The sequence below is a fragment of the Anomalospiza imberbis genome, chromosome 1 (assembly GCF_031753505.1).
Source record: "Anomalospiza imberbis isolate Cuckoo-Finch-1a 21T00152 chromosome 1, ASM3175350v1, whole genome shotgun sequence".
NCBI lineage: Eukaryota > Metazoa > Chordata > Aves > Passeriformes > Viduidae > Anomalospiza > Anomalospiza imberbis.
The window spans coordinates 20,030,241-20,052,100 of NC_089681.1; the positions used below are offsets into that span (position 1 = coordinate 20,030,241).

General features: G+C 37.0%; 1 protein-coding gene across 32 annotated transcripts in view; it reads right to left on the bottom strand.

The window, feature by feature from the left end:
* The window catches only part of RIMS2 (regulating synaptic membrane exocytosis 2), a 446,434-nt gene that overhangs the window by 31,860 nt on the left and 392,714 nt on the right, over positions 1–21,860 (bottom strand). For 19 of the 32 annotated variants that reach the window (XM_068183223.1, XM_068183392.1, XM_068183384.1 and 16 more), the window contains one exon: positions 20,642–20,883. The exons of 11 other annotated variants lie outside the window; for them this stretch is intronic. In XM_068183223.1, coding sequence (XP_068039324.1) covers positions 20,642–20,883 — 242 coding nt within the window. The remainder of the gene's footprint in view (positions 1–20,641; positions 20,884–21,860) is intronic. 2 more of the 32 variants (XM_068183356.1, XM_068183352.1) reach the window with 2 other exon arrangements.

Below are 21,860 nucleotides of genomic sequence, written 5' to 3' on the forward strand. Positions count from 1 at the left end.
TGGACTGAAAAAATCCTGTTTCACATTCTTCATCATCCCTGCTGCAATCTCTCCCTACTTTCTTTAGCTCTGTGTCCTTTCCGAGGCTGTGGGGTTATTAGAGGTTCATACATCAGAATAATGATGTTTTCTGTGCTACTTTGTTATATTATTTTCCTAACAATTGTAGATTCATATTTTGGGGGAAAGAAAGCACATAGGAATTTGAGTGTGGAGACAAAACAGAGGGGAAAAAACATTAAACCACATCTTCAGTTTGAGATGACTAAATAAGAAGTGAACTCTCATTTTTTTTAACAACTTCTAAGCTGTAAAGAATGATTAAAATATTTATTTTCTATTTTGGAAAGCCTTGACACATAAAAATCTGTGCTCAGACAGTGAGCAACTCTGAGTGCTTGAACTCAGGGACCTGTGTCTCTTTCAGCATACAGTATTTGACTCAGGTACTATGCTTAGATTGTGTTGCATCCAGCATGACTGAAGTGCAGCGGATAATCCCATTTCAAGTTCATGTATAATTGACAGACAGAAATTTATAAACTTGGACCGTTTTATAAAGTGAAACTATATAGAAAAATGGGAAACTTTTTTTGCCTTCCTAAGTAGGAAAGTCTTTAAGTGTAAGTAGAATTTTGTTATGGGATTAAGGAAAATTAGTGGCTAAAATGTTGGCAAGCAGCTAAAGAGATCTGTCAGAGGAAGCCAGCAGTCAAGTCTGGAGAGAGAAATGTTAGGTGATTATCATATACAAGTGAATGATAAAATAAAAGCAACTGCTTCCTAGGGTGCACCCCAGGAGATGACAAAGGTCTATATGGAAACTGGAAAACATTCTACACAGGAAAATACCTCAGTCTGTGGTTTGACACAGATTGTGCAATTTCTACATGAGACTAGGAGAAATCACTGATCCTCACTGTCAAATTTCAGTTGTAAGGGGAAGAAAAGATCCCATTCATGCAGTTCAGGATAGACAGATAAAAATTAATTAAAAGAATGACTGTAGCCAGCTACCCAGAAAACCTGTGGCCCAAATAACATAAAGGAACCTTTAGACAAAAAACCCTAATGCCTGCAGAGGGATGGTGATCGTAGTGAAAATCTGCAGGGACATAAAGTCTGAATAGCCATTTACTAGCTCTGCACTCTAGGAAAATATTTTTGATATAGGCAAGCACATGAAAAGACCACTTGGAAGACAGATAATTGATGTAGTATTTGAATTCAATATGTCCAAGGATGGGATTTCTCATGGAAGAAAAACAATTTTAAAACAGAAAAAGTTCACTGTGAAAGGAAACTTCAGCAATCATATGAAGATAGGGAACATGGAGAAATTTGCAACAACTGCAGGGGAAAATAGACTGAGGACACTGCTGAAGGCAGCTTCCAGAGATTGTGCTGGGAGGGTTACCTTGTGAGATTTGAAGAGCCACTGAAGGGTTCAGAATTTCTCCTTTTGGACTGGGTGAAACTAGTAGAGAATTGTGCCTATTTCTATTACAGGGACAGCAGAGGCTTTGATCATGTTTTGTACTCCTAACCAAATGCTCAGATAACACCCATAACTGACATTATAGGAAATTTGACTTTGTTTTCAACTGACTAAAGCATCAAGTAATGTGGTCATTGCCTTTTCCACTGAGTCCCTAGTCCATGCTCCCTGAGGTGTAGGGAGGCAGGTCCTTCCAGCTGGTATCCTGACCAGCTCTGCCTGCCAGCTGTGGCAAACTCTTGGAACAGAGATCCAACTACTACACTTTAAATCACAACCTCCAGTCACTTTGAGGCAGTAAAAGAGGGACTCTTTGCTCAGTAACTAAGGTTTAGCAGTTCTGACTACAATCTTTTTTTTTTTTTTTGCAATGCTTTCGCAGGTATCCTGCCTGTAGCAGAAGGCTTGGAATTACATGATTTTTAAGGTGTCTTGCAAGCCAAACTACTCCATCATCCCATGATTTTATGATTTTCTATTAATCAGACTAATTTCTTCTGTTTGCTTGTGCATTCTTACTGTGGTCCTACAAACTGGCATCATATGCATGGTTACTGCTAGAACCTGTTTTACCTACATATACCTACATAAAGCTGTTTTATAAGATGGCATCATATCTTTTATTCACAATTTAAGCTCAAACATATAAATTATCACACAAAAGCTACCTAAACTTCTAAATTAGGAAGACTTAGGCATTTTGTGTCACGGCTACCTCAAGAACTAGCTCCTTCTTTTGTAATTACTCCACTGGAGAGTGTCATCTGTACCTGATCTATCAAACAAATTATGTCAAGAGAAGGTTAGTTTTAGAAAAGGATTCTTTACTTTCTACTGTATTTTCTACTTAGAGATCAGGAATCACTAAATTTGAGGGAGTCTGTGAATCTTTCCTCCTTCCTTAGGATTTAATTTTTGGAAACAACACTATATGAAAAGAATCCTTTAAGAAAATGTAAGAAATTTGTGGAAGGTCATGTTTGGTCTGGGAGATACTGTGTTTATAAAACAACTATTTCATTAGAGAGGATCCTTTAGCCGCAGTTTATATCAGGTTCATTTTGAATAAAAAGTCTGACCAAGTGCTTTGGGCACTGGAGAGGGTGTCAGTCCAAAACATGTCTGGAAAGGACTTCCTGGGTCATTGCAGCTGCAGGTCCCTTGCTGTAGGACTTTAGAATCCATAAGGTTTGAAAATAAAGCATTTGCAGGTGGCCACATCTTTTTTTTTTCAGTCTCCCATCAAGATGCATTAAATGTTTTGTGCCACCTGCCCTGCTTTCCTTGGACTTCCACAGAAGTGCCAAAGGTGCATTAAGCCTCAAGATCTGTTTCTTTGCCACAATCCTGTTTAAGAAGATTAACCAGTGAGAATATGGGAGGAAACAGTCAAATGTAGATTAATTGGGGTAAGAAATAATGATGCTGAGGTAAAATAATATTAGCATCATAAGTGCTCAATATGATGAATCTGGATAAACAGTCATATGAAAATCAGGTTAACAGATTTCTAAAAGAACTTTGGAGTTCGATAGCAAGGAACACATCTGTTCTTCCTTACAACTGAGATACTTTTAGTGACCTATTCTTTAAAAAGCTGCAGTCTCAAGAATACACATTTATTATTTAACATTTTATTAAATACTTCTGCAAAATCACAAGATAATGTAAGTGTTCTGAATGTCTAAATGATGAATTTGAGAGTGGAATGAAGATGCATTCCTGCTCCTTTTATGGTTCTCTGTACTGGCAATTTATTTTTAGGACAAATAAAAGTAACATTGTAATTATCCTTTTATGCTAACAGTATAAGGAACACATGGCATTCATTGGCATAAACACTTGTGAAATTGCTCCATTCTGCGTATGCCTTGCTTCTCCACCGATATAATTTTCCATCAGTCTGTCTATATTATATTTCTATTTTTGCAAGTTATCACTTTTATGAGCAAATACAGTATTGTTTGACAAAATAGAGGGAAACAGAGAAGTCCTGATCTACATTAATAAGATCATGTTATGCAATTGCTACAAAACTTGTTAATTCTAATTTAATATGACCAGATGAAGTAAAATACCATAATGTTCAGGAAAGTATCAAAATATTGTGTGTTAATAGTTGGGATACAACTCAAAAGGAGTGTGGTTTTCTGGCACTGTAAGACAAAAGAGAGTGCAAAAAGAAGTGTATGAAAAATAAGTTTACTGGCATAACATTAATGCTCATCAGATGATATGAATGAAGGTTCAACATTCATTCAGGATGTTGAATGAATTCATTCAGGAAGTGGGAAAAGAACCAAGTGTGCAGAAAACCACATTTCTGTCAAAACAGCTGGGGAGCCAATGACATAACAGAGCTGCAGGTTAGGCAGAATAATTTTAGGCACTCAGTACACTCTACACATCAACCATGCCTAGGACTAATCTTCTAATAAAAGTTAATTCCACTGAGCTCTACCCTGTCTGACAACCTTATATTAATTTCTCCATCACTGAATGAGTATCCTCCCAAGATTTTTTTTCTGAATGTTCACCTTACTTTCCTTGTTGAACTATAATAATCTAAATATTTTTTCCATGATGTATAATGGTGTACATGTATATGTAAACAGAGTGAGTGAGAGAGAGAACAATTGTCTTCTCTTCCCATAATAAACCTTCTTCATTTCCCCTCTTTTTTTTTAATGGAGACAAAACACTTTGTTCACATGCTCCATTGCTTTCTAGCCACTGAACAACCATGTAACCCAAACCTGAGGGCCTAAAACTGTAAAAGAGAGATTTTTACCTAAAAGAGAGATAATTTACCGAATTTATAAATATGCAAGGCTGTATTTTTTAATGGAGCAAAGGAACTTAAGCAAAAATGATGTATAAATAGGTATTGATAATATGGTCCTTGCCATGGTCTACCCACAGTTGTGAACATAATTTTCTAGTTTTTCTTCAGTCTAAACTCTATCTGTGCCATCTAGCTTAGCTGTGAGAGTGAAAGGAAAAGAAGTAACTTAATGAGGAGCAAAACTCAGGACAAGAGGATGAGTCATGAGGGATGTTGACATTCAGGACACTGAGGTTAAATTTATGGACATAGAAAGGGAGAAAGTCTGCCAGAGCAGTAGGTAGGGAAAATTATTTTTAACTACCAAGTACATGAGGGTTTGCTGACAGACAGGAGAAAGCAAAACATGCTGGGCTGCAGGACAGAGCTGCATATACAGCCCAGAACTCTACAGAACAATAGAACTTGACTACTGCTGGGAAAAGGTGTTACTGTAAAATAGTGTTTGCCTTCAAAAATTCATTGATTGTAATTTTGTCTACAGGCAAGCCAAAACTAATCTCTTTTTGCCCAATAGCAAGTCTCATGATTCCTGTGTCTGTCATATTCCATCCTAGTAAAAATACGTAGTCTGCGCTTATGAAGCTAAGCAAGGATCTGCAATTAAGTCTTGAAGAAAGTAACAGGAAAAAACAGCTGCAGGAGTAATCAATGGTGAAGTCTTTAATTTAATTTAATTTAATTCAATTTAATTTAATTTCAGTCATTCTTTCAATTGATCTTCTTCCTGCTTAGGGCTTAGGCTTTTGCAAAACAAAGCTTTGGTGTGTTTTCAATCTGGTAAAGAGTGGGTGGAAGTAATAGTCACCATTAAGAAATAATTTCCATGCCTTCATGTAAACCTCATTCTTCTTTCTTGGAGCACTTCTATGGCCTTCTTCACTCATGACTGAAATGTATTAAATTTTGCATATGAACTGCATATGGAGATTGATCAGTAGATGGTCCCTGAAGCAGCCTCTTGACAGATCAAAAGAAAAAAAAGCCCCATACTCTTTTAATGCAAATTTATTGCAAAATAAACTGAAGAACTGCCACGGTGCAGACAAACTTGCATAGAAGAGTCAGAAATGAAGCTGTTGCTTGTCTTCCAGAGAAAGCATAAGCATAGGCACTATTACATGGTGACTTGCTCATCATGTCTCAGTTTGGAAGATGGGAGTGGAGTTCACTTAGAATAATATCTATCACATATATAGAATATATCACTTTTCATCAAGAGAATTACAGAAATTAGAAACAGAGAAATCTCTTAATCCAGATACCCAGTGCCAATGCCAGAGCCAGCTTGTGCACCCTCTGGAAGCCCATTCAGGAAAGGAGCAAAAATTCTATCAGCATGGAGCTGTTAGTTACTGTATGTTGCACAGATTGCATTTTTAAAAATAATTCAGCCTTTCTACAATATAATATTAATTGTTATGTTAGGAAGACATTAATTTGCTGGCTTCACTTACATTTGGCTTTAAATTTGGCTGAGAAACCAGTTCATGGCATAGTCCCTCAGAAAGACATTGAAAACTCCATGACCAAACACCCAAGCCAACTCACACATTCAGGGGCAATTCTGTGCTCATCTCAGAATTGAAGTGACAGTGACAGTGAGAAAAGCTCCATTTCAGAATTGAAGTATGCCACCAATATTGGTTATCCTGTCCTGATGCACCAAGAGTCCAGCAGTGCCCAGTGCTGCAGCCAGGCAGGGTCACTGCAGCTGCCCAGGACAAAAGCCGGGGGTGTAATTACTTGGCAACCCCTAGTAAAATGTTCTCACACAGTTCCCTGTCTCCTATGTGGACGTTCTCCTCCTCAAACTAACTTTTCAACCCATGAAACATTTTCATTTACATCCATGGTAGCTAGAGGTATTAACTTCCTAAGGGTTTAATGAAACCAAGGAGCCCAAGCTCAGGCTGGACTGTGCCAGTCACCGTTTGCACAGCTCGTGTCCCACAGGAGGGAGGGCATGTGGGAGGGAGCCGAGAGACCTCCGTGGACGTAGGAGGTTTGAACGAGAACTGCTGTAGGCTGAGTAAGAGATGTGATCTTATCGTTCCAAAGAGAGATGTAGTCTCCAATGCTTCTAATATGTGTAGAAAAACTGAAGTTAGGAAGAAATAAAAAAATATGTACACAGAGAATACATATGTGTGATATATGTGTATTTATTAGAAATCTGTGACAGAAGTGTGTACCACTCAAACGCATTTAAATCAGGTATGCTTTGAGACTGTTTTCATTATAAAATTAAAAGAGATATTTAAAAAATAACACCTCAGAGGCATTTTAAGGTAACACAAAAATCCAGATGAACTTTTAAATCAAAATAAAAAGAGAATTTAACACAGCTGTCTTATTTTTTAATGTGTTGAGGATGGCTTTGTGAAACTCTAATCTCATTTCCTGTCCCCAGCAAAGCAGTGATTTTTAATTACTATTTCTGCGTATTAGAATCAACAACACTGTTTTATTATTAAATTAATATTATATTATAATTATAATTAATTTAAATATTAATTATTTAATAATTAATATTTAAACCAACAGGGGATACATTAACAATAAATATTTACTGAGCCCAAACAACAGCAGAAAGCTAATTAAATCTTACAAGGTACAGGGAAGAAGAAACCATAAAGGAAAAAGGAGGAATTGCTCACTGAGTTGCTCATGTACTCTGCTTTCTCAGGATTGCCCTGGTCACTCCAAACTGTCCTACACAATTCTCCTTCACAAAAGCTTTTGTCTTTTGCTATAATTTTTCCCAGCTGCTAGTCTTCCTCTAACTGCCTTGTTCCTGATTCCCACACTCTAATGTGCAGCCAGAGCCATGCTGTCATTTAGTCCCCTCCTGTGTGTGCCTTCTTCTCCCTCTTTCACTGCTGTAATTGCTGAATTTCTCCATACTCCACTTCCCTCACCTCTTGACTTTCTCTCACATCAAAGTCCACATTGCTGCTTGCTGCTGTGGTTCGTCCTCATCAATCACTGCTGCTTGCAGACTGTGGCTCATCTTTGCTGAAAGTCTTTTCAACAGGCTCCCTGCTACCAGCCACCGACCCTGAGCCCTTCATCCTGGACCTGCACACTTTTACTAAGCAGATCTACCTCGCTGCCTTCCTTTGATGCCAGTATTATCCTATTATATTAGCAACTTCCCTTCATACTGATTTAAGACCCATGTTTTAAAGACCTGTTTTCACAGAACAGAAAAGTTTCTTCTAAATATTTTTAATTATTAAGACTTTTTTCCTAAAATCCAGAAAATTCCTAGGAGGTCACTTTTTTCATATCTGATATCATTTCAAGGATACTTACTTTTGGTGAGATCCAAACTGTCTGTGCTGAAAACAAAAAAGCAACCAAATATGTTCACATCTTTGGTGTTTAGGCACTGGACAGACATGCCGTAACTCAAGATGAGAGATAGAGAAAAAAGCAGGAATAGATGGGCTGAAGGTGGAACTGGAAAACACAGTTAACTCTGCTAAAGGGAAGGAGCTGAAATTAGCTGAAAATGGCAAACTAACTGCCTACAAAGTATTTTCATATGGAAAATTCTTGGTGATATGCCAAAAATTTAAATGGAAAATAAGTTCAAGGATTTAAATGAGTTTTACCTGTGTGATCACTGACTGTGATTTTGGCCACTTCTCTCCTGTCGACACTTACATATATATGTGTGTGTGTGTATGCGTGTGTGTGTAGTGTGAAAAAGAAAATAATTAGGAAACACAAAGCTATAAATCAGAATTAAAAATGTGGAAACAGAGACTGCAACAGGACTTATATGTAGGTACTTATTATGAGCACATTGCCATCTACCTTATCCTCCTCAAGTTATTTTTTTTTTGTGGTCTACTTATTCATATGTAGATGAAATTAACCAAGGCATTATAAAATTGCAAGGAGTTATGGACAGTGCACACTGACAAATAAATCCTCCATCATGTAGGGGTGACTGCACAAAAATAATTTTCTCAGGCAATGTTTAAAATACCAGAGAGTGTGATAATTTTATTTATCCTTACAGATAAAACTTTCAAATGATCATAAGATTGAGAGCTTTAGAGGTCTTTCCAGAAAGAGACTTCAGGTTCCTTTCCACAAATACTGCATTCCTTCAAATGCCAGATGAGCATAGGATGACACTAAGGTCAAATCAAATGAAAAAATTTTCTTTCTTAATCTTGAAGGGGTTAGAATATGCAACTTGGACAAAACTGGCACAGGCACATGCTTAGATTCACCTCCCCACTGGGAAAAGACAAGCATGGTTGTAAAATCTAGAATCCAGCTTTAACCATCTGAAAAGAATTCATTTCAAAATTGCAAAGAATCCTTTTCCTAGTAGGGTTCTGTTGAACAATTCCCATAATCAGCTAACACGCTGCATGAAAGCATTTGCTTAAATGGAATAGCAAAAGGCACGCAAGTTAATGACTTCCACTGAGCACTGAGCACTTAAGACTTCATAGGAAAGCCGCTGAAATGATTGATCTGTGTACTTCCATGCAGCCTGACCTCTGAGGGCCACCAGCTGCTGGCACCTGGCTTTGGCAGTGCAGTAACAGAACGTGAGGAGGCTCTCAGCCTGCACACTGCTGAGAAGTGCTGCTTTTAAAGGTAACTCCTATGGCAAAATGGTTTTCAGCCACCGATGGAATGGCACAGGGAACCATTCTGTCCAGACTTTCATATGCATTATTTAACTGCAAGTGAACTGCAAGATATTTGACTGCAATTAATTTTCTAAGCTTCACTGCATTTCTATCCTTCTCCTGATGAAGACATGACTTTGGCTATTGATTGGGTGGTGAAGTTAAACCACAAACATAACAATGGCAGCAGTGACAGAGATGAAGAAGATTAATCTAATTCTTGTCCCTTAGTGGTCTCACCAAAGAGAGAGAGCAGAAGAGAACAGGGCTGCTTGTGTGTGAAAAGTGGATTCACGTCTTCCTCCCCTTTGTGAGGGTTGGGATTCCTCAAATGAGCTACTAACTTGAGTGGTGTTGCTCATATGCTTTTTAGTAACCACTGCACTTAGCTAATTTCCAACATACATAAATAATATTCAAGCTCAGAAATAAAATCATCCTCTGAAATAAAATCAGAATGTCTTTAAAGCAGACAAACAATAAAAAGTCTGCCTAAAGGTTTTTCTTCATTCAAGTTATGCAGAATCATACAAACCAATTTTATTTGCATCCTCTGGATGGGAGCTCAATTTTCAGACACTAATGCAACTCGTGGCATACAGAGATTAGGACCAGAAATTTTCCAGTTACCTACAAATTCAACCAAGGAACAAACCAAATGCTTGCTCTGTAGGTAAGTCCAAGAACAGCAGGGAGCTCAGCACTGCTAGTGAAACAAGAGGATATAGCAACTGGGAAAGAGTGACAGAAGAAGGAAATATAGCTAGTAGCAGGGAGAAGTTCTTTGTTCTGTTCAAGAAAAAGAATGCTTTGGTGAAGCAGGCAATGTTTCTCACTAGATCTTCAAATTCAATGGTATTTTTCTGATGTTCATATATCATAGCATATTTCTTTGCTGTATTAAAAAAAAAAAGTAGAATATTGCCTTACTAGAACATGTAAGTTACAAATTTTAGGACATCTAAAATAGAAAATTTCTATAGAACTTTGCTTTGTTTTTTTTAATATGTTACTTATGTTATCTTTTCTATATAAATATTTAAATTGGCATTGCTTAACACTGCAGGTTATACAAAAGATATATTAATTTATTATTAATTTATTAATTTAAAGTTTTTTAAAAATTAAAGACTTCCACCTTATTAAAAAAATCTGTAATGCTGGTAACTATTAATTAATTTAGCTAACCAGAGGGAAGTAATTTTTCCTTTACAGTACAAATTTGTTCTTGACAGGTCTTACTTCAGCAAATAGTAACAAGAACAGTACTTATTACTGTGAATATTTTCAATTAAGTCTCAACATGATTTCATAGACTGAGCTAAAAATCATTTTTGCTGGCACCAAATTCTAACCAGACAAGGGCAAACCCAAAAGTTACAAAAATTAATAAAATCTGATTGTAACTTTTGGAGCAGAGGTTTAATTAGTATAAGAAAACACATATAGTTTAACATTTCATGAAATTAAATTATCATGACAGTAAAAAATTGAATGTCATTCACACAAGCACTTGCAAGCATAGAAAAAACTCCTAAAAGTAGATATAAAAGGACAAACCCCTCCCACCATTAAGGAAACTATGTTTTGCTTACTTTACCAAAAAATGTAAGACTGCTAAAAAAATATCTCCTAAAGGAGCTGTTTATCTTATATAGGTAGACAAAGAACCATGCACAAATTATTTAGGTGATAAGGAAAAAGGAAATGTTTTTTGCATTTCTTAAGAGGCATTTCATCTTTTCCTAGATAGACTGCATTACAAAAGGTTTGCAAACAACTTAAATGTTTTATACTTCTATGAAATGTTCTCCATGACAATTTTTCCTCCCCGAGCATGAAAAGCAAGTTTAACTGAACTCACTTATGCCTAACAGTATTAGAGAAAATCATATCACTTAGTTCAAGCAATACTCAAAAGGCAATAACAAAACCTGTATTGACATTTAAGAATAATACGTGGAAGAATTCCTCAGTTGTAAACTACCAGAATATAAAATACTGCATCAAAAATACACAGTTCATCACTGCACTCCTTGAGCTAGATTCTCATGTTTCCACTTAATTTAGATGCACTGGGGATGTCTTTAATCTATCCATTTCCTTAGTATCCATTGCCAAAGCATTTGGTATTTGTAAAGTATAAGCATGGGTTTTACTTTCTCAAATTTAAAAAAATTTAAAACTTTAACTTGGAGTTCTCCAATAGCATAGTTAAGAAGCACAATGTGCAATCCAGAAAGACAGAAAAAGTAATTTCACAAAATCCTTTTTGTGTGCTAAAACAGAAAGTAGAGTATTGACAAGTTTTAGGTTTATATTATGACACTCCATTGACTTCTGCAAGTCTCAAGCAATTTCTCTTTTCTGCTCTTTTCTTATCTTCCCATGTGTTTGTCCCAGATTGCAGAAATGCAAAATCACATATGAATGAAAAATAGTTTAGTATTGGATACAGGCTCCTAAAATTCACAGGACTCAGTCATCTCATTCTGAAGTAAAAAAGTTCCTCAAATTCAGTATTTTTATCCTAATTTCCCTTCTAATTTTGATTCCATACAAGCTGAGAAACAACTGACTTGCCACCATGGAGATGCCAGGGCCCTGTCGTACCACATGAGCATTCAGAAAACACAGGTCCTGCACATTCTGCCTCAGGGACAGATCTGGCAAGCTTTTAAAACTGCAGCTGCAGAACTTGGCTTAAGAAATTTAGTTTTGACTGCTGCTTTATTTTATTATGTCTTTAGAGAAGCAGAGACCAAATGTCTGTCTCATATTCCAACTAACCAACATGTACCTGTGATTTGAGATCCGTTTTCAGAGCCCCTCCTTTGCTGAAGGAAAAAAATGTTTCCCAGTTTCTTGGACCTTACCTGGCATACGCCATCTGGCACATACCTGAGATGCACTATTTTGCAAACTGAAGATTTACTAGCACTCAAAAAAAGAAAAAGGATGACCCAGTATGAGAAATAAAGCATGGATAAGAGACTTGACTGTAAGCTAATAGGGTATCTTGATTGTGAGCAAAAGGTTTGGCTTCCTGATCAAATGGTTGCTTGTGTGTTCATCAATGCTACACTTAAATAATTTTAAATTACTTTGTTAATAAAATTTCTCCTGTAGAGTTCTCAATAATTTTAAATTACTCTGTTAATAAAATTTCTCCTGTAGAGTTCTCTGTTAAGAGTTTACTGTTAGTGGCATGTGTCAGTTTTGGGTGATAGTATTGTCACACTTGTTCCGTGGAAGACAAAGCCAGTCTAAAGAGCCTGGAGGTGCTCTGTGAGTCATAGCCCAGTTCATTATATACAAAGTGCCTGGAAATATGAATAGCACAACTGTATTCTCAGTACCTGCATGATTTCCCACAGGCTGTGCATCCTGTGGGATGTTTAAAAACAGGAGTTCTGTAACTTTTCCCTCCCTGTTTTATCCTACAGAGACCACGGATTGCTGTGCTTGTAAGGGGACACAGCAGCAGCTGAAATGGGCAACGGGAAAGTGCAAACTGAACTTCTGTGACACAGCAACGTAACTTGGATACCAGTCAAGGCCAGAGAGCTGTTCTGAATTAGTCTGCACAGCATGCCTCTATTACCATCTTTTGAGGCCATTTTAATGACTTTTTACTTTCAGGCAATTATTCTATAAATTCACTTCTATTCTTAGAAAGAGATTTCCATTTATCAAAGGGTTATTAACAGCATTGATAGCATGGTTAGTGTTAAAGACATAAATTCAGTATTAAAATACACTTGCCAAGACATTTAACATTACATTCCACTTAAGTACAAGGAAAGAAATCCTGTATTATTATGAAATGTTAAATTAAAAAATATGCAGCTCTAATGAATCTGTAAATATAACTGTAATATTTATTTATTTTTGGTGTGCATAGCATGCCTCTGATAACTGTTCAACAACAAAGTACTAGAGCCCTTTTCCTGCTGGCATTTGGAGATCTGAAGTAAATCTCCCTTCACAGCACAATGTTATTTAGTGACACTGGTTCACAGAACAATGGCTAGATTAATGTTGTCCTTCTAGAATAATACAAAGAGTATTCATTGAGATGGCTATGTAGGAAATCGACAAAACTAGAAATACTACTTTAACTGAGAAAAAAACCCAACTGAATTTTTCTTCCTTGAAGCATAAATGACATATATACACAGAACTGTAACTACAGATAAATATCGCAGACATTTCAGGCAAAGTGAAAACTGAATAATTGCCAAGGTATGAGATTGCCCTATAAAGTTCTTTTTTCCACTCTCAAGTTTCAGTAGACTGAAATCAGAGCCCTCTTTCACAGAATAATGAACAAGAAATTCTCATATATTATATCATATGTTAACTAAGGGATTAAAAAATCCCAAAATGAGTTTTTAAATGGAAACTTTCTTGAGGAAAACCTAAATATTTCTTATGTAACAACACAAAAAAAGCCCCAAATCTTGTTTACTGCAAAAACAGAAATAAAACAGCTTTATAGTCTGGGGGTTTTTATGAGATGTATATTTTTTTAAGCAGGGACCTTATGAGAATTCTTTCACTCTGAAAAATAGTTTCGCAGTATTATTACCAAGAAAGATCACCCTACATTTCTCTCTATTTTTACCTCTAATTATGGAAAGAAAAAAATCTTGTGGAAGGTCAATCTAAATGTTCTGATCTCACTTCGAACTTTCTCTTTTTTTCCCCTTATGAATGAGTTCTAGTAGTAATATAAGAAACTTTCTTTTTAAGTAAAGAAATGTAGAAAATCTTTTTTTAATGCTAAGTAAGGATTTTTAATGTCATAAATGCCTACAACCAGGGGGATTAGTTCTACTTCTACCACAGGCAGATGGAAATCTTACAGGTGTGTACCTGACTGAGTTGATAACCATATTACAGAAAAGTTTGATGAGTTATTTGCAACTGAGGAAGTATGGCTCATTTGGTGTATATGATCTGCATCTTTTTTCCTAAAATTAAGCCTTTTATTCTTACTCCCTAGTCTTACCACAGGGCTTCCTTCACATTTTCCTGGAATTTCTCCTCATATATGATATAAGGTGTCTCCCACACTTTGTGTGTGAGAAATGTCTTCCAGAGGACTTCTGTAAGATCACAGCTAGCATTGGCTGGAGTTCAGTTCTGGCATCTCAACTCTATGTTTGTTTTCACTGCTTCCATCTCTCAGAAAATCTTTGTGAACATGTGAAGACTCCAATATACACCTACTTCATCTACAGAAAATCTGTTAAGGAAAGTGGCATAAATTTTGTACTGCCATATCTCCTTTCCTAGTCTTTTCCTACATATAGAGGAAAACAACAGAATTTAATGACATTTTAGTTTTTTAGCCCTTTTAGTTTGCAATTAGAGTATCTTTATTTATTAGCGTACTTTTCAGAGCTTGTTTAGTAAAAGCTGATTAATGCTCTTGGTAATATATTTATTATAATAGCTCTTTGATAAAGGATTCAGTTCACAATTCTCAAATAATGAGTAAGATAAATATGCCCTAATCTCTTGTCAATTGCTAATCCTATATTTCTATCAATTTATTATGTGTTAATTTTGAAAGTAAATCAGATTACACATCAAGAATATTGATGCAAATGTAATACAACACATTAAAGCAATCTATTTCATTAGCAGCCTGTCTCTGGAATAGGAGAGGAAATAAACCCCCAAACAAATGCCTTGTTTCAAATTGTCTGTATTATATATATGATTTTAAAAAATTAAAATACATGTCCAAATTAAAAGTAGTGGATGATAATTTCAGTTGCCATTTTTACCACATAAATTTTTTTTAGGGATAGAAAATAACGATGTCTATTACGTAAAGAAATGCACTTTTATTCAGGAAATTTTATGCTTACCATATACTATCTCACTTTAGACAATGAAAGGCAATCAATGTAGTTTCTCCTTTAATCACCACGATTCCAAGTGATTAAGCATCCTCTTTTTAATAGGAACCACATTGACTATATGTGTAGTAGAAGTTTATTTTTATATAAATCAAATTTAGAATTGAGAAATGTGAAGTTCTATACCACACCAATAGATTCCTCTCAATTATTCCATAAGTTGAGAAAATTGCTCTATAGGCTACATCATTGGTTCCTAACAGACATAAGTGAGACTGTTCTACTTATACATACAGCACTTCAGGCTGTAGTTTCAACACCTTACAAACCACACAGAATCCAGAATTTGATTTTAAATACAAATAAAATAAAATGTCACTCAAACTTTTTGCTCTGAGACCTAGTTCTCTTATTTCCTTCTAAGATGAAGCCATGAAATATCAAAATTTCTAAATACTTTAATCTCTTTTCACTTTTGATCTCTCCAGAATTTCTTAAAATGGAAATGCCTCATTTTGATAAAAACTATTGAATTCACACAACATCAATCATCATTTTGTTGGTACAGAATCACCTGCTGTTTGTACTTTTCCTATAGAGAACTATAATTTCAATAATATATGGCAAAGTTTAACCTCAGCAAAATTATGAAGGATAGCAAAAATCTCATAACACTGTCTCAAAATTCCACATTCACAGCCCTATCACTTCATGCCACATTTGGCATCCTAGCAAGGGTTCTTAGGTGGCATGGAGCGATATGTTGCCACAAAGCAAGTGCAGTTCGTGCAGCGTCAGCTGCCCCCAGCCCCAGCCTGCTATGTTTGCAGGGCCCTCTGGAGCACAGCACCTTGGAGCAACGCTCTCCAGAGACACACGAGGGCACTGATTTCTATCCAAACATAGTTACACCTCTCTGCAGGCGTTACTGCACTGGTCACTCTCAAGTCGTGCTGTTACTTCCTTTTTTCCATCTCCCTGAAACCAAAGACATGATGGGTCTCAGTCTCTGAGAGTGCGCTGGACCCATATGGGTGACCCAACATGCACACGTGATGTTTTAGTATATATGATCCATGGAGTGCCCCAGATTCTGAAAACATGCCTTAAACTGCTTTGGCTCTTGGCTATAATCAGCCTACAAACACAATAGGTTTTGGCTAACTAAAGAAAAGACAAAATATTTACCTCACAAAAAGAGAAATGTCCACTAAATAAGGGAAGGGAAGGCACCCAGGTATCTGCCTGCCAGAGACAGTGTGTGTAAATTGAAAGGGATGTCTAAGATGGCATGATAAGAGGATGGCAAAGACTTTATTCATTAATGAAATATAACTGAGAATTAGGTCTGCATCTCTATAGACGTCTGATCATCAGTTCCCTCAGGGCTGACCAGCAGGAAAACAATTTCATTCCAGATATGAATAGCTAAGCCTATTAAGAATTGCATTTTGTATTCTATCTTCCTCAGTAAAGAAAACATCTTTTCCACAAGGAAGAATGCCTGTGGAATCAGGACCTGAATATTACAATATAAACTTCCTCTAACCCGTCAAGTTTTAGCTTCTAGAATTGATAGCTTGACTCAAGAATACCGAGTATATCTTTAACTATTTTTGGAGCACTGGAAAGGTACAGGAATCAGAAATAAAATAAATTCTAATTTATCTTGCTACTCTACTCTTCAGAATCTTGTCATTTACTGAAGTCTTAAGTAAAAGCAACCTTATGAAAAATTACTTTTGTGTCATGTGTTGGGGAAGATGAAACAGGAAAGCCTTATAAATGTGATTGCTTGGCAAAAGATTTTGAGAATATGGAAACTATAAATGAGGTTGAAATGAAAGCAAGTTTTGAGATACCAAGCCTTGGTTACTGAACAACTGGAAAACAATAGTGTGGCCAGCTGAAGGTAATCCCCTTTTGATTAAACAATACCCTCTGCTTGCAGACAGGTCCAAGGGTCAGAGCAGACCCTACTAGCTTGGCAGAAGGGGTCCAAAGAGTAGTTTTCAGGGTTAAAAATGTAACAGAGTGTAATGTAATGATTCTTATAGGCTGTATGTAAATGCTCTAGGATTTGTATCTTGTACTAGATTGTTTAGTGAAAATTAGAATATTCACCACAGAAGAAGATTTATTATATTGTAACAGGAAATTCCTCCCTCTTGCTCTTTCGGGTCTTGCTTTCGGGTTCTTCTTTCGGGCCTGCTCGGAGCTGTGGCTGGCAGCTCCAACCAGGGCCCCTGCACCCACGCCCTTTGCAATGAACCGCAAGTTCCAAGACCTGGCTTCAGAGATCTCTCATCTCCGTCTGTCCCGACCATCCTACTCACCCTCGCTCCTACAGTCATGCTCTTTACCCATAAAACAACTGTTCCTACCTGAAAAAGACTACAGACCAGAATAAAAAAAATACATTTCTTTACCTATTTTGAGTGTCAACTTCTTAGCACTATGACAAATAACAAGAAAAAATACAAATATAATTTGAAAAGACATTTAAAACTGACCTTATAAGGCATACATTGTAAGTCTGATACACCATCCTGAAAGCAGTTATGATGACCTAATTTCAGAAAAACTTCTGGCATAGATTTCGTTATAAAATATGAATGAAGAAAACCACTGAAGTAAAATTATACTTTACAAAACACTTGAAAAAAGCTTCAGAGATTCAGATAGTCATTTCTACACTGATTTCCATATGAGCACACAACTTTCTACAGAAGTAGTGTTATCTTCTGATATTGGTATGCTTTTTCAAGCCTGATATGTAAGGAAATACTTAGCCAGCCCATTGAATGATATAATGTCTTCAGAAAGTACCTAAGAAACTTTTATACTTAATCCAGTTTTCAGGTCCAGTGCCCTGACACCTGAATATCTCCAGCCTCTTAGTTCCAGAAAACTGTACTTACAGGACGCCTACAGGAAATTAGTGTTTTGGTTCCAGATTGTACCAATACATGATTCCTTGTGCAGGCACCCACCATCTGAGAAAAGGAACATGATGAGACAAGCCAGAGAAATTTATAAATTCATTAAACACTTTAATTGCAAGTTTTAATCCTCTGGTAATGTATATACAATGCTGGTGTCCAACATTTTCTGTAAGATGCACCAATGGATGGAAACAGAACACTTTGGGTTGGAAGGGACCTTAAACATCCCCCTGCAAGGGGGCAGAGACGCCCTCCACTTCTGTTGCTCAGAGCCCCATCTAACCTTGCCTTGAACATTTCCAGGGATGGGACATCCACAGAGCAACCTGTTCTGCTGTCTCACCATTCTCTTAGTGAAGGATCTGAAGACAGGCAAGGTAATTCTTCATGGTGTGACCTCACCCTCGTCACCCAACAGGCCATCACGTTGTGTCACTGTAGACACAGCACCATGCACACACCTCATCCAGGGCCTGACATGTGGCCACAGGCCTGCTCACCACAACCAGCAATGCTTGTGTGACCCAGCGATTAAAGATGCTTGTGCCGTCCTGTAGCAGCAGCCACATGTGGCCACCAGACAGGGCACCAGACAGAGACGCTTTTCCAATAGAGCAGCAGGAGCAGGTGTGCAGTAACAGCTCTACAAAACAACCCCCAAACCTCACCTGTATCCCCGTATCCAACCAACATGGAGGGCTTTTCCAGGAGATGGCAGCAGGAGCTGCTCAGGCTGCTCTGGTCAGGGCCAGGCACAGGCCAGCCGCGAGCACAGGCCAGTCCCAGGGAGCAGCCAAGGGACAGGGGCTGCCAGCCAGGGCCATGCAGGCTGCCCGCCAGGCCTGCCACTCCACTGAGAGCACTGAATTACAGCTCCTCACTCAAGTTTGTCTGAGCACCCTACTCATGGTGGGTGGGTCTAAAGATTTTGAGTACTCTTTTAGACAGTTATATTTCACATCTGTCCCTGACTGGAGCATCTAATCAGTCATTGGGCAACTGATTGGATGTAACAGAGAGAAAAACTTCAGCTTAAAAGTACCAAATAACAAAGACAGCATGGTATTTAAAGCAGATCTAGACCAAACACACAATACAGATTCTCTCTAGTGATGAGACAAACTTGAGCAATGTACAAAGAGCTGACATCCTTCATTTAATGTTCTTATGGCAAGAGAGACCAGATTAGATAAAAAAAGTATTGTAGTACATTGCATATGATTTGATATTCAAATGCATCTATATACTTACATAGCTCTGTACTCTCACAAGGTAAAATTTTAGATTTCCAGCTAAGCAAGTGGTTAATATTTTTCTTGCCTAACCAGACACTTCCCAGATTTGTTCTAACGGTGACTTCATCTTTTATCTGTCATTTATTTCAAAGAAAATAGAAATGTACACGAACCTGTCCTTTCCATAACCTGCCAGTGAGCTGGTAAAACACAAGGCTGCTGCAAAGATTTGCCTACTGATGGAGTCACAAGTGTCTGCACGATTTTCAGGGCTTTCTCTATATACATTCTTTCCCCTCTTCTTCATTCCCTCCTGCTCATACTGCTTTCAATAAGTTACACAGTCAAGTTTCCGGCCCTCTTCTGCATTGTTACCTCTCCTTCTTTCTTTTTTAGTCCTACTCTTTACAATACTTGAAATGCTGCTCACAGCCCCTCAAAGTTTACTTTAAAAATTTACCACAGTTTTTGACAGTGCAAATCATTGTTTTGCTCCATTTTGTTGTACATGAAAACTCTTATTACTTTGGTTTGGAAAGAACCGAGAAATTTCTTCTCTGTGTTTGAATGGTGGTTAGCACAAGGGAGACTTTCAGATGGGACCTCACACAGCAGGACACTGTAAACTTACATTGAACTGTATGAAACATCACAACAGTTTTTTCTTAAATACTGAGACTACAACATATCTTCTGTACATACCTTGAAATATATTATATATATACATATATGTATTTATGCATACTTATATAAATTGCTTAAATGCTTTTATATGAACGTTATTCAAACACAAGTAACTTTTTTCCACGTCAAATACACTTGTCCTATACAGTGTCATAATTTGACATTGAGCTTTTCAGAGTGTATTATATGGATTTTCCCCAGTATAGGAAAAAATAGAAAAAAAGGTGTAAGATTTTAAATGCTTTAGGCATCAAAGCAGAAAAGCTTTCAATTTTTCTAGGCGGTACATTGAAGTATTCAATTTGAATTGGGAGAAACAGAAATGAGGAAAATTTCTACAGATGGTGAATACACTTGTAGGCTGAAAAGAAAGTAATTAAAATGCAATAAAGCATTTGCACTAAAGTAACTTAACATATAATTTTGTTCAGGAAAATTGCTTTGTTTCAAAATAGGGTTGCATGTTTAAAGGTGAAAAAACCTCATGTTGAAATTCACAAACACTATCTGTGACAAAACCAAACGCATCTTGCAGCATTTCAGCGACCTTTCAGAAGCTTCAGTAAGGAATCCCCCCAAATGAAAGTACAGCTCATGTTGGTTCCTGAAAAGCTAGAAAGTAAGGAATTAGTGTATTAAGCAGGCTCTGGCAAGCAGAAGATAAAAGCTTCAGTGCAACCTGAAAAGGATCTTTGCTTAAAAAAAAAAAAAAAAAAAAAAAAAAAAAAAAAAAAAGTTTAGTAAATGTTCAGAGGAAAAAAGATAATTGACCATTTTCTTCATTCCATAGAATATTGTTGATGAGGCAACTTCAACAGGATCTTCAAATGATTAAACTGTAACACATAAGTATTATGTACATTTAACTGATAATTTGAGAGAAAAAAATCTAGTTCCTACCAGTTTGGCTGAGTTGTGACGTGCTACGGCTCTTTCTCGATAGCCCCACGATGGCGACCATCTTTGCACCAATGCTGGAACGTCTCTTTTTGCTGCCACCACCAACAGTGCCCACTGCCGTGTCCGACTGGCTGCCATCATTCTTCTCCAGCGTGTACATCTCCCCGCTGATGCTGGTGCTCTTAGTCATGTTCTTTCCTGAGATGGCCATCTGTCTGCTTTGCATTTTGGATGTAAAGACACTGTCAGCCAGTTGACGGATAAACAGTGCAGACAAAGAGTAAAAAGGGGAAGACAGAAAAGGACAGGTTTCAGATGGAAGGTTTTGGGAGACTAAAGGGTAAAAGCAGCTAATCACACAGGTGGGGTTTGTTTTTAAGTGGTAAAAGGAGAAACTTTAATTCTAGGGTCTTGGTAAGTTCACTGTGAAAATACTGCAGTCATCAAAATTGTGTTTTAAATAGCAAGCTCTTATTTACTGATTGACTTAAAACTTATTACCAGCAAAAGCATACCAAAGAATTAATATATCTAAATATCATATAATCACTTTTTGTTTGGAAAATTTAAATTCTGCCCACAGTGCTGTGTGCCTCTTTTTCTCACATACATACAGACAAATAACTTATATTCCTCTGGGAAACAGACACTTGATTCACTACTGAGTGGAAAAGAATATCAGTCTGAAGCCCAGTTTTGGTTACTATACATTCAGATATTTCAAGGATGTTCTCAGTAATCTGGTTTAGCTCAGTCATCATACAGTAATGAACACCCATAGGTTTTTTTCCTCCATCTCTGCATCAACAAGTACAGGTACTAGATATGTATTTCACACAACACTTGAGTGTTCTGTGGCATAGATCATCAGTACTGATAAAATGGAATTAAATTCTAATGTATCTTTTATACTTGTTTAGAGACTGTAAATGTGCTCCATGTGGCTGCATCTAAACTATCTGCTGCAGCATTTCAGGTGTCCCAGGGGAACCTGATCTACCAGTGGCCCAGGCTAAGGGACCTTTCCTTTCCTCAGAAATGGCAATCTACACTGATGACAACATCACTTATCCAAAATTTGCCCTGACATCTAATAGGTAGGTGTCTGAACAAATATCCAGAACTTGAAGCTCTGAGGTACATGTGGGCCTGAAAATTTATAGAGAATTTTCTATTTCAATGAAGTTCTTGCACAGAACTTAGACATTTATTATTCTTT